The 14,230-nt window shown below is 36.0% G+C and overlaps 1 protein-coding gene across 2 annotated transcripts in view; it reads left to right on the top strand.

Moving 5' to 3' along the window:
• klhl5 (kelch-like family member 5) overlaps positions 1–13,165 on the top strand; it is a 53,453-nt gene extending 40,288 nt beyond the window's left edge. For both annotated transcript variants that reach the window (XM_057331167.1, XM_057331166.1), the window contains 6 exons: positions 1,272–1,458; positions 4,044–4,268; positions 4,525–4,687; positions 4,785–4,997; positions 8,237–8,408; positions 9,043–13,165. In XM_057331167.1, coding sequence (XP_057187150.1) covers positions 1,272–1,458; positions 4,044–4,268; positions 4,525–4,687; positions 4,785–4,997; positions 8,237–8,408; positions 9,043–9,099 — 1,017 coding nt within the window. In that variant the 3' untranslated portion in view covers positions 9,100–13,165. The remainder of the gene's footprint in view (positions 1–1,271; positions 1,459–4,043; positions 4,269–4,524; positions 4,688–4,784; positions 4,998–8,236; positions 8,409–9,042) is intronic.
• The last annotated feature ends 1,065 nt before the right edge of the window (positions 13,166–14,230 follow it).

Here is a 14,230-nt window from a genome sequence, read left to right as displayed (position 1 = left end):
GTGCTGAGAAGCTGAGATGGATTCAGCACTGTCTGGTTATCAAAGCGTATCTTTAAGTGGTCCAAGTGAAGGGTTTTGTTTGGAGCCCGCCATATTCTGTAGATTTTTGAGACTATGAAGTTTAAAGATGTCCCGTCGTTGGAGCCGATAGCCTAGTGGGCAGTGCTCCGACATGTGGCGCGGTTGCGCATCGAGCGACCCGGGTTAGATTCCCGTCTCGCGGTCCTTTCCCGAACCCACCCCCTTCTCTCTCCCACTTCACTTCCTGTCCTCTCTAAAGCAATAGCTGTACAATTAAAGGCAAAAAAATCCCGCCATAAACAAATCTTAAAAAAAAAGATGTCCCGTCAAAAAAAGAGTAAGGTAATTGAAAATCTGTTTTCAGGTATGGCCGGAACTTAATTTGGAAGAGTTTCTTCGTTTTTTTGTTGTTGAAGTGGACACATTAAGAATTCAATAAATCAATAAATGATGAGAAATTGAGGAGCGCTGCCACATCGTTAGTGCCTTCATTATTTACAATTTTTTCTTTTCTTTTGAATATTCGAATAGTTCCCTTACTACAAAAATAAAATTATTAATAAAGATCTATATTAATATAGATATACAATTTTACGTTAGGAAAGATATTAAAACAAAGAGACTTAGAGGTCATTTAATGGTATTACCATCTGATACCATAACATACAATGGTTTCACAATGTTTTTGTGCAGAGATAATACAATAAACTCAATAATATCAATAATTGTATTATGTAGGCAAAATATTTTCTTGTCTTATTGAGTAACCTTGTTGAAGCTCCTCTATAAGCTTTCCTCATTTAGATTTTATCCATATTGAGTATTCCTGGACTGCAAGCTTCAGATCATCCACCGATTTTGATTTAGATTAAATTCTGGGCTCTGGCTGAGCCATTGCAGAAATCTCATTGTTTCAAACCATTCCTTCATGGTTTTTGCTTTGCGTTTTGGAACATTGTCCCGCTGGAAAATTAATCTTGCCCTACATGCAGATCTCTGACCGACTGAGACTGTATTTGCATGTATTTGGCTCTTTCCACAATGTTCTTGATGCCAAGAAGCTGTCCAGCTCCTTCTGAAAACCAACCGCAGGGTATGATGTTGCTACCACCATGCTTGACGGCTGGTTATGGTGTTACCCGAGTCTTTTTTATTCCAAAGTCCTCAACTACAGTTTCATTAGACTGAAGTTCTAGTGTTCGTCACACAATCGAGAACTGACATAATGCTGGTCTTTTTCGTTCATGCAGTTTTTAGCAGATATGGAGGCGAACCCATTGCTGAGGGACTGCGTGGAGTGTCAGCGGCTGGTAATGGAGGCCATGAAGTATCATTTGCTGCCAGAGAGACGGCCCCTCCTTCAGAGCCCAAGGACACGCCCACGCAAGGCCACCGTAGGGGCGCTATTCGCTGTGGGTGGCATGGATGCCACGAAAGGTATTTCTGAATATCTTTTGGTGATGTTACTTTAGTTTTATCTGCCTTTTATTTTGAATGTCAGATGTGATCTGATAACAAGGTACCTTCGAGCCCCCCTCTTCTCTTTTCTCCCTGTCTCTGTCAGTCTCCTTTCATTAGTGCAGTGGACTGCTGAGAATGAACATTTCCATTTTTCCCTGAATTAATCTTTAGATATATTTTTGGATACTGCGTTGCCAGCTTGTGTAAAGCCCTGACAGCAATTTGTGTTTAAATTTGTAAAAGATTCTGATTTATCGACATGGAGATTTGCAGAGTGAGATATAAAACTGGTGAGGTTGGGGCAGGAGTGGCTGAAGTATGTCTTCTGTTAAATGAGGCTGGTTGTGAACTGCATTGCGTTAAAGGTGAATCATGTAGGCATTGGTTTGTGGGTGGTTTCTTGGCTCAGACGCAATTGATATAAGAACCAGAAGCATGTTTTGTGAGGAGCGAGTTTAACTTCCTTACTGAAAAACTTCTTTTAGTGTGAGCGATGACATTTTTAGAAGGCAAAACTAGTTTTTTGCTTGTCTAGACAAAGCAAAAAAGAGAACACAGATAGCTGGCTTCCACAAGTTTGAATTCTTGAAGCTTTGTGCTTCCCTTTCTTTCTTATTTTAGCTTTTAGTAACTGGATGAGATTTGGTATGTCTCATTAAAAACTGTGTAACTGCTTTGTGCCATTACAGCAAAACAATCCTCTATCTTTGACCTAATTTCTATCAAAAATATTGAAACATCTCTAAAACTAGGCAAAGTCACAGGAGAAGCAAAACTGCATAAAAGTACTTTTTCCACTTAAAGCATCTATCGTACAAAAGTTTGTGCAGTGTTTAATATTTACAGCTTCTTAACATCAAGAACTAAACAAAAAAGCTAAATGAATTATTATTACACAAGGTCTGTTTATACAAAGAATGAAGTGAAGCATCAGGACATATTGCAAAAGCTTTAATGAAAGATATCCATCTGATAATACAGATATTTCCGAGAGAAGGAGTGGGACAATTTCAGTGTGTACGTAAAATAAAAATAATAATGACTTGTGAAAAATGGCTCTAGTTGAGTATATTAGTATATTATAAATTGTCCGCACTTTTTGCTTCGCTTGTTTGGGACTGCTATGGCTTAATATTACAGATGCACCGATATATCAGCCAATAATCTGTATCGGTCGATAAAAGCAATTTTTCACTCTATAGTTTTAAAACAGCCGATGATTTGGGGGGATTTATCCTGTCGATCAAAAGATTACTGGATAATGCAATGAATTTGTGCTCTAGAAAATGTTAGAAAACCAGTTTGATGTTTAACATTAATAATCATTATATGAATGAATAACATTTAGAAAGTTCAGCATCGGCAGATATCATGCTGAATAATCGGCTATCAGTATCAATGGAGAAATTTAGTATCGGTGCTTCTCTACTTACATTTTTTCTCGATTGCTAACACTCAATTCATGGAACAATTCACCATTTTCTCACAACTACTGTATAAACACATTCTCAGAACAATACATCAACTTGTACAAACCCCACACAAAAACGTCCTCATTTTGCAAAGGTTTAACCATGTTTTCATTCAGAAAACACAAACACATAATATAATGAACTGAAGTGTCAAGATGTAAACTCAAATAGCACACATTTATCCCTCAGTAAACATTCAATATCAAACAATCTGCAGTTGGTTTGTTTTGATTTAAGCCGTAATAACAACAAAAAAACATCTAACTAACACAATGAAACATGATAACGTAATAAAAAACATGATTTTAGATTTTTTTTTAATCGGAATGATCTCATTTTGGAACCAAACTCTTCATATTTATGCAATTGTATTCTGTATTGTGTTGCATACCCAGTTTATATAGTTTTTTGGTTTTTGAATTTGTCTTGTCTACTTCATCCACTTTCATCTAAGATACAGTAACAGTAGTGACAGTAACAGTAGTGTAATTTTTTATTTTTTCCTAAAGCTCATTGTTGAATTTTGCTCTTTCTGCACTCATTTAGTTTGTATATTGTAATAGACACTGAGCTGTCAAATTACTATATTCTTGAATCCCAATAAGAGGTTTTAGTAACAGTGTTTTGAATTGATCTCACCGGTGTCTAAGACTATGTTTTACTGTGAGTGTTCCTGAGGGCATTTGTGTCATGTTTGGGGTTTGAATGGCAATTTTGAATGGTTTTGAGTGGAGAGCTTCATTTTGACCCGAAAATATGATGTTGAGGGAATTGGGTGAGAAGTTATGGATTTGTGTTTAGAGTTTCAAGAAAAGGAGCCATAATGTCAAGAAATGTGTTTTAAGCAATCGAGAAAAACTGTAATATATTTCCTTTTTAGAGACGAGACCATCAGATCCACTGACATCTGTCTTTTTCCACACAACTCAAAAGCATAGTCTATTAGCCAATTATTTTTTTCAGTGAAAAAGGATGAAAAATGTGACTTCATATTTAATAGTCAGTATAAATAGTCTAAACCGTATTAATTACCGCTGTTAAATGAAATCTCAGTTTAAACGTGTTTCTGGCATTGTCATTATTTTAAAGGAGCCACCAGTATTGAGCAGTACTGTTTACGGAGGGACACGTGGTGGCAGGTTGCCGTCATGAGCGGGAGGCGGCTACAATTCGGCGTCGCGGTTCTGGACGACCGCTTGTATGTGGTGGGGGGACGAGATGGCCTGAAGACCCTCAACACGGTGGAGTGTTACAACCCCCGCAGCAAGAGCTGGAGCGTCATGCCACCCATGTCCACTCACAGACACGGTCTTGGTGAGAAGGAACCCTTGCTGACTTTTGACCTTTAGTGTCTTTATAAGACTTTTCATGGTCATTCACGTTAAAGATAATGTTGACAGTAGTGATTGGGACACTTAAAATACACAAAGCATTGTACAGCTGCTGTCATTTCTTCATCACAGATGTGTTTTCTGTCATTTTTCTCAAACATATTACCGTTTAATGTGTCTATATAGCCTTTGTAAATCTTGCTGGCGTGCTGTGACTGTGTATGTGTGTGTGTGTTTAGGCGTCGCAGTGTTAGAAGGCCCTATGTACGCAGTGGGAGGTCATGATGGTTGGAGTTACCTGAGCACCGTAGAGCGATGGGACCCTCAAGCTCGCCAGTGGAGTTTTGTTGCTTCCATGGCAACGCCCCGGAGCACTGTGGGAGTTGCGGTTTTAAACAGCAAGTAAGCTGTAATCTGTTTTCTAATTAAAAACACTACTCCAGTTTTGCTTTTAAACTGCCAGTTGTCTAAACTTCTCAACTGTGTCTGGCTCTTTAAGACTGTATGCAGTAGGCGGCAGGGACGGAAGCTCATGTCTGAAGTCAGTAGAGTGTTTCGATCCCCACACCAATAAATGGAGCAGCTGTGCGCCCATGTCCAAACGCAGAGGTGGTGTTGGAGTAGCAACATGGAATGGCTTCCTGTATGCCATCGGTGGCCATGACGCCCCAGCTTCAAGTTTAGCATCTCGACTGTCAGACTGCGTCGAAAGGTAAGTGCCAAAATAAGACCGCAGTGAGTAACAGGGTTCTGCTGTTATGATTGAGATGAATCACTTCAATGGGGATGAAAAAGAAATAAAATGCAAAATCTAATTGAATTTAATATTTTGATATAGGAAAATGTGGATGTTCACATAGGATTCTTAAAGCACAAAATTGTTTGTTTAATTGCACTAGTTTTCACTGAAAGCAACACTTTATATATAGTACGGGATTATGGACCAATGAGATTTCGCTTTTGGCCTGGGCTACCCAGCATGACGCTGCTAAAATAGAAACTGAGGGGCTGCACTATCACTTATAGCTTGTCACAGTCTTGGCACAACAACTGAGATTTGTGGAAGAGGCTTTAATCGATTGTTGCGTCTAGTTTAGCTCTGAGAGTCTGAAAAAAATGCATGCATGTAATTGTATTATACTGCGACTGTTTGTTGGTATAAAAGCCTTTACTAACAACGTGAACTATTGATTTAAAGTGATAGTTCACCCAGAAATCACCCTTTTTATGACTTTCTTTCTTCCGCAGAAGACAAAAGAATATATTTTGAAGAAAGTTGGTAACCGAACAGCACTGGCCCATGATCCCCATTCACTTCTTTTGTATGGACACAAAACCAATGCAAGTGAATGGGGGCCCGTTAACAACATTCTTCAAAATATCTTTTTTCACAAACATACAAGTTTGAAATGACAAGAGGGCGAGTAAATGATGACAGAATTTTAATCTTTGGGTGAACTATCACTTTAAAGAATGGGGGCTAAATGGAGTAATGCTTAATAGTTCTCATATGTCATTTATTGTTTTTGTTCGCTTTGAACAGAAAATGAATCATATTTTACCGATCATTTGGTCAAATAGAATAATTATGTAATGTGGTATATGTGCATCTTAAGCCATGACTTTGTTCAGTCTCTAAATAATGTACGACTATATAAAGTAATTCCTCCCTTGTGAAGAGAGAGGATATTAAATAGGAAGTCGGTTTGTTGTAGCACAACATAAAGTGGAAAGTGGTTCCAGAGAATATTGCTGTTTAACATTTATGAAGAACGGCAAGGAAAGTTCTCATCTCATGCTAGTTTTGAATACCAGGATATATTGCTAAAATAAAATCATTGTTTTGGTTTGGTTTGGTCTCAAAACTGAAGGAGAACATTAAACAGACAATACAGGAATCCCAGAACAATTGCATTTACATCAAAGTGTTCGTTTGAGATGAGTCCCTATAGAGAATCTTTGAAATAGAGTTTTTTTCCTTTGTAAAAGTTGAGAATAGAGCTGAGTGTACACCCTTGCGATGGAATAAAAACTGTCAACTGCAATAGATTTTAATGCCACGTTATGTAAATAAATGGGATTAGATCCAGATGGTATGAAGAACCCAACAAGATTATCCTGTCATTAATACATCAAATTGAGATCATAACAATGTAATGTTACCTGTGTTGTGGTTTTGATGAGATTTAAAGAGATAAGGAATACAGATCAGACCGGTTTAAAATTAGACACATTCTAATAATTGATCAAGTTGAATTTTATAAGTTTGCATGCACATGTGATTGTCTATTGATCCAGGCAGTAGCTACTTCATAGTGGGTGAAGCCAACCACTTCATGCATTAACATAAATTAATTTAATTAATATAATTATAATATAATATAATGTATAATTGTATATAAACATGTATATAATATTATATAATAAGTTATATTATATTCATATATTAGAATTATATTATAATATAATTAATTGGTAATTAATTATTCCCTCAATACACCAGAGCTGGTGTTTTTGTTAAAGAGATTTCCCGATTTGATTTATAAATGACCACGTGAGCAAGCACATTTTTACCTCACAATATAAATAAATTAGATAAAGGCTTTTACTGAAAGGAGGACCACTGTGGTCCACAACATTTAGTTTTTATGAGCTGCTTTGAAATGTCAGCCCGCAGGGACTCCATTTTTTCCAGAGTGGGTAGTGAGTCTCTAAATGTCACTTCTTGTCAGTCTCACTATTGGTCATATACTGGAAACTCTGCATGTGCTGAAAATGTTTTGATCTTTTGTGTGACTGACTCTTACTCATCTTCAAGAGCTGTCGCTCACGCTGTTTCTCTCTCTCTCTCTGCTCCTGTTGCATCTTTGTTTAAAAGAGATGCCCTACTGTCTGTCTATCTGTTAAACATCTTTTGCACTCTGACTGCGTTTCCCAGTCAGTTTGGTCTTGTCAGTCAAGTGTTTTCACTGTCGATGCCCTGACACTGCGCAGAACAAAGATGCATTTGCATGTTTTCTACCTGCACGTCTCTTAAGCTGTACAGTCTTTTTCTTTGACTTTACAAACATACACCCTTTAAACTTTAAGCGTTATTTTCTTGACCTCTATTTTCTCACAATGCCTCGCAATGAGTAGCCACCATAAAATCTGTATATTAAAAATATTCCGTAAGGAATAAATGTACTTGTATTTATAAAATAATTGCTATATTTAAAACGCTATTTTTTCAAATATATGTGACATTGGACTTCAAGTTATTCAAATGTGTCATATACATCTATCTAGTATCTAGTATAGTTACATATCGTTGCTGTTCTTCTGAAACCTCGAATGTCCAATTTTGCTGTTTTTCAGAAAATGTAAAAAACACTGGACTTTTTAAATGATTAAATACTGTATTGTCAAAGTTGATACTTTTTATTGGTTGGATATTTGCAAAAGCCAGCGACAAACATAAAGGGTGATTAATAACAATGATTTATGACAAAAAATTTAAATAATGAAATATGGAGATACAAGGATTCAGAAAGACAGCAGCGATACACTGTACAAACGTACATTTATTAAAGAATTATGAGTTAAATATATATTCATATTTCAATATGTATTATTTATTTAAAAATACATTTCTATATATTTATGTAAATATGTGTTACACATGTATGTGTGTGCATTTATACATACATATAAATAGACACACCACCTACACATATATTATATAAACACAAACATTTATTTTGGAATCAATTAATTGTGATTAATCGATTTGACAGGATTAATTTGAATAAGTATATCACATAACTGTGCAATCTATGTGTGTGCTATATATTTTTAATATGTGTTCTACATGTGTGTCCATTATATCGCATCACTGTCAAATTTGCATATGAATTTAATTCATTGTGAATAGGCATGGCAGTTCATGAACATGTTTATCTGCTTTTTCAGATACGACCCAAAGACAGACACGTGGACAGCGGTAGCTCCCATGAGCCTCAGCAGAGATGCAGTGGGAGTGTGTCTTCTAGGAGACCGTCTGTATGCTGTGGGTGGCTATGACGGCCAGGTTTACCTAAACACCGTAGAGGCTTACGACCCACAAACCAATGAGTGGACACAGGTATACGCCCACTATCTGTCTGTATTGACATCATTCGTCCGTATCTTCTCTCCTTCTCGTTTCTGTTACGCCTGCGTGTCTTGATCCTCCCGGGGATGTTTGTTTATGGTGCTGTTAGTTGGTTATGTAAATGCTGGGCCTCCATCATTTTGACACAGGCACAGCTCTGCTCTGCATCACAGCATCTGTCATTACCTCTTGCTACAGCAACCGCCTTATTTCGCCCGGGTTTCATTTCCCGTTGCGTTTTTAGGCAGCATTTCTTTGACCGCATGCAGAGAGTTCATATTGTTTCATTTGTAAAAAAAATAAACCTACAGGATGTGTGTGTGTGTGTGTGTGTGGTAAATTTATTTCTGTAGTGCTTTTTTCAGAAGTCTGTGACAGAATAAAAATATTTATTATCTGTACACACCCAATGAGCAAGCCAAAGGCGACTGTGGCAAGGAACAAAACTCCAAAAGATGTAACTGTGTGTGTGTGCGTGCGTGTGTGTGTGTGTGTGTGTGTGTGTGTGTGTGAGATGTAGAGAAACACGGCCTGTGTGTGTTGACAGAAGAAATTAACTCATCATTGACAACATTAATCTAATAAATGCATTGCAGACTGAATCCTAATTCTGATTTTGTTATAGGTGGCGCCGTTGTGTTTAGGTCGAGCGGGAGCTTGTGTGGTCGCCGTGAAGCTTTGAAATGCCGTCAGTTATCTCCATGGCGACTGTCCTAGTGCATAAACCTACAGTGGTCCTGATGCAGTGAATCTGGATGGATCTGAGCATCTGCTGACAAGGAAAGAATAAAAAACACACAGACTATCAAACACAGCAGAATCCTCAAATGTTGGACGCCTGTTATGCCTCTAGTATGTATTTGTCTATTGCAAGCAGTGTACTTCTGCAAAATATTATTTTCTTAATCAGTATGTCTCCTTTTCTACTATATCTAAACATACTTAAAACAAGATGCATTTACTTACGAAGCTAAGTTGCGTAATATTATTAGACTTGTTTTTAGATCTCATGCATTACATTTATTTTTCTATCCCAACAAATAGCTTTTTCTTTTTATAAACATGAATATAGTGGTTTATGCTTAAAACAAGAAAAACATTTTGCCAATGGGGATAGCAAAACTCTTTTGCTTTGCAAGAAAATGTATCTTGTTTAAAAGATGTTTAGATTTTTTTGAGAAAAGACTCGATGATTATTATGAAACTTACGTTTTGCAGTGTTCATTACTGTGCACATCAAGAACTACACTTTTAACATTATTGAATCATATTCATCTGTTCATCATTTCTTCTCTCATCCCTGCATCTGTTCTCCTCCGTCCTCACATATTCCCGTGATGATGGAACTGTGAGTATTTGTGAGAATAAGAGTGTGCCCTCAGGGGACACAGCGGAAATGCTCAAACAAATAATGTGGAGTCAATTTATACTCTTAACTGGAAAACGCAGAGCCAAGTGTTCTCTAAAAATCATCTGTCATCCAAGAACAGCCTGAGTGCAGTTAAGAGTCTCAACAGAAGGAGGGTGATGAGGAGAGAGAACCAGAAAAAAGTGTGTGTGTTTGTGTCTGTATGTCCTTCCATTTGAATACCAAGCCTACATTCCTCATAGGAAGTTTCTTAATTCATATTCATTTTATATTTATAGACTTTAATTTTATAGACTGACAAATTCAACGAGACGAGATAAAAGAGGAACATCTGATTATGAGAAAGTTCTGCGGTGGTATTGTGGTTCAGTTACAGTATGAAATTGTACTTTCATGGTACTTTGATACATCTCAGTGTTGCCAGGTCTCATTAAATGTAGCATTTTTGTGTTGTTTTTTCCCATTTTTCTTACATACTTAAGGAAGTAAATAAAGCAGGAAGTTGCAGGTAATATTGCAAGTAACATATTTGTATTTATTTTAAAACAAAACTGGAATTATTTGTCAATTTTGGGCTTTTTTCGTTTTAAGATCTGGCAACGCTGCATGCACTCTGCATTGTAAAAGAATTCATAAACCATGGTATTTGTATGGCTCCAAGGTACTTCTTGGAATACTTTAGTATGATACTTGTCCAAAATACCATGGTACTTTTCAGTTCTTATTTTTAAGTAATGAAAAGGAAACAGAAGAAAGACGAGAGATTGATGCATGCTGACAATAAAATCCACTTCCACATTATCAGTCCATTGCAAGCGTGCATGGCATGTCTTCGGTTTATATTTAATTGATTTGCCTGAAGACAGTCGTCCTGTTGCACGTCAGCAATATCACATGTGAATATGATAATTATACCTACAAGCGAGGAACACAAGCTTCTTTACACTGCGTGAGTATTCCCCAACACGCTTTAAGCTCAAAGACGATCATAATGAGGTCTAATGCATATTCAGATTCTCTGAATCATTGTTTCTATTTTTTGATCTTTGAAAAATGAAGCGGAGGAAGTAAACCGCACAAACTGAGATGCTGTTTCTATACCAGTTCCTCTCTTCTGTGTCAAGGGATTCCTCCATACAGTATTTGGCAAAAGAGCATTGTAAATAATGGTTATTGTGGGAGGTTTCTTAATGGCTCATTCAATGTTATATTCATATTATTTCTATTTTTGAACTGTGATTCATCTCTGAAAAAGCAGGATTCTGGGTCCGTGTCCGTTTGATGGAAATAAAATCTGCCAGGGAACAGAAAAAGTCAACAAAGGCCAGATTACTATGGTTTAGATGCATCTCCCTTTCAGCGAGCAACAAATCTGTATGGAAAAATACACAGTTCTTAAACAGCAAGTCTCAATAGAATGAGACAAGAACATTATGGGTCTGTGGTAAAAATTTGTCCACTCTTGAATATTATTTTACAAAATTATTACCTGCAGGTTATTCTTTTAAAAGTTAGTATTTCTTAAACCATTAACAAAAAGTTTCTTGTTTTAAGCATGAATCTTAACAAATTGTTGTAAGCTAAGAAAAATTAGACCCACATGGCCTGATATAGCTATTCTTGTTAAACTGTATAGTGCTTTTATGTTATATTGTTGAATAAAATGTTTTTGTGTGCAGGTGAAAAATCAAAGAATTTAGAAGCAGAACTGAGTTTCAAACAAACCCATTTCATGGCTTCGGTGCACACATTCATATTGCAAGGCTGATACATCTCTTCTCTCCATTCAGTGTGTCAAATTGTTCCTCTTTCTCTCCTTATTCTTTTCACTTATGTGTGTATGTGTCTGTATTTGTAAGAGAGAGATGGGCGAGCATCATGTTGTTGATGTGTGTGTGTGTGTGTGTGTGTGTGTCACATTCATACCTCATGCTGAGTAAAAGTGCAGCATGAAATGTTACATTGAACACAGATTTGGTATTTGATCTGTATATTCACTCCTTTTTTAACTCCCATGATGCATTTCGGTGCATTACATGGAACAAAGAGAACAGTGCAGATGAGTGAATAAAGAGAATGAATGAAATGATGGCAAACAATGGAGATCATGACAGGAGAGGGAGACATATCCCGTTTACAATAAATGACTCTACAGGATTTTCATTCAGTATATGGGTAGTGGACAAATAAAGTGTAAATGTGTCCTATGGTGTGACAGCAAAATGTTAACTAACAATGAAGATAAATCTCTATGCTATTTTATGTTTATATAAATATAATTATTCATTTTTGCTATGTTATACCATAGGACACATGTACAGTATATTTGTCAACTACCCTTTTACTGAATAAGCGGAGCTGTAACACCATATTTTTCTGAATTCAACTTCATACTTTTGTCTTAGTGTCATTTCATGCTGTTATGCCTGATTCTATTTTTGCTTCAAGCTTGTGTAGTTACGTTATGATATTTTATGCAATGTGAGATACGTTTACATGAAAGATTTGTGTACGACATTTCAATCCTTCCAAAGGAAGGATTCTACTGGTTTGGTTTGTTGGGTGACCAAACATTGCTAGGTAAATGATAACCAGTATATCCAGGTTACACCTGTAAATGTCAGATTCTGTTACTTTTATATTGATTATAGTGTCTTGGTTCTTTTTGTTAGCTTTACATACGGTTTTAAAATGGTTTACAGGTCATTTCGTATTAGTAAATATCATATTTACCCTGTGCATGTACTTGGTCAGGTGTAATACTTTAATTTTTTTAAAGGGGTTGAAATCCAAAGAAGGCCAAACCTTTATTGGTACTAGGTTCGGCACATTACGCTAATCATAAATACATAGCCCATACATTGCTATACACAGTATATGCAATCTGTGTATAGTGTACTGTACACCACACACTTATTGTTACAATGTCAAATTGAACCTAAAGTGTAAAACATTTGTAAAAATCGACTGTGCAGGATTAGGAGGCTTGCTTTCAATTATATATACCTTTGGGGATACACATATGATTAGAATATTAGAATATTCATGAGGCTGTGTTATATCTGAATGTTACAAGTGTGACATCTTGAGTATTCATACAATACGCTACGTTTTTTTATGTCATCTTTTGTAAATACAGAGAGCTCAGTTTAAGGAATGAAGGTATTTCACTTTAATGTTATGCATATTGTTGCATATTGTTATGTATATGTTGTACTATCTTTATAGATGCATCCCTCACTTGTGCACATAGCCGCCTGAATTATGAAACAAAAAATATTTTTTGTGTAATATAAATCGCTGTGGATGAAATTGTTTTTCTTATACATTCCAGTTGTTTGATTTATGATTATTTTTGTTTAATAAACTGTAAAAACATGTTTTTTTGTTCAGCGCACCAAATGTAAGTGTGCATGTGTTTGTGCTCAAATTTGGAGTCTGTTTCTTAAGAAAAGCTTATGAACCAACCACATAATGTTTTAATCTACTGATGTTTATTAGGATTAGATTCATAGGTTTGGTCAGGGAATAGAAAGCATCACTATACAGCCCACTATAAAAACAAGTAGTCTATGAGATACCCTGACTAATATAGTGCCATAAACTTGTGTTTGCGTGTGAAATGGTTGCAAGTCCGTAAAGACAAAGGCCAAACAGTGTGTGAGATGCAGAAGAATATTAGGGCTGACAGTAGTAAGGCATCTTCACTATTGTGTCTGACAAAAAACAGTGGGTCATGCTCTCTCTTATCCCTTTGTGAGCAGGTGGAGTTGAAAAATGAGAAATGAAAAATGAGAATGAGAAACAAACTCTGGATCTGTCTGTCTTTCTGTCAGTCAGTCATGCCAATGTAATTGAAATATGGTAGGCCTATGTGGATTTTTCAAATCCACAGAGATCCAGTTATTTTCTTTGTTTAATTAATATTTTAAATAAGCTTTTATTTTTTGTTTTATATTATTATTCATACATTATACATATTATTTTTTTGTTTATTTTTGCAAATTTGCTGTGTGCTTCTGTCATGTTATCCCTTATTTACATATTATATTATGATGTAATATTGTAATATGAATATTTCAGTTTTAGTTTTACAGTAGTTTTTATACATTTTCAGTTAACAATTAAAGTGCCTCAATTTAAACTTATTTCAGTTTATTGCCAAGGCAAAATTTTGGTTTATTTTATTAAATTGATCAAATAATGTTTTAGGCATGTATTTGAATTAACAGAAAATGTTAAAAGTATTACTTAAATTTGCATATTGCACATATTCGTCATTCGTTTACAGTACATACATGAGACTTTTCCATAGTTTATAGCGCCCTCTGGTGGCTGGAAAATGTGCAGTATGGACAAAGCATGACATACCCAGTTATCAAAGATATTTGATTTCATGTTGAATCAGTTTAAAATGGCTATTCTTCATACTGAAACAACAATT

Source organism: Triplophysa rosa, linkage group LG4, assembly GCF_024868665.1.
Source record: "Triplophysa rosa linkage group LG4, Trosa_1v2, whole genome shotgun sequence".
Classification (NCBI taxonomy): Eukaryota; Metazoa; Chordata; class Actinopteri; order Cypriniformes; family Nemacheilidae; genus Triplophysa; species Triplophysa rosa.
The sequence above is the reverse complement of the archived record's forward strand: the minus strand, read 5'-3'. Positions and strand labels throughout refer to the sequence as shown.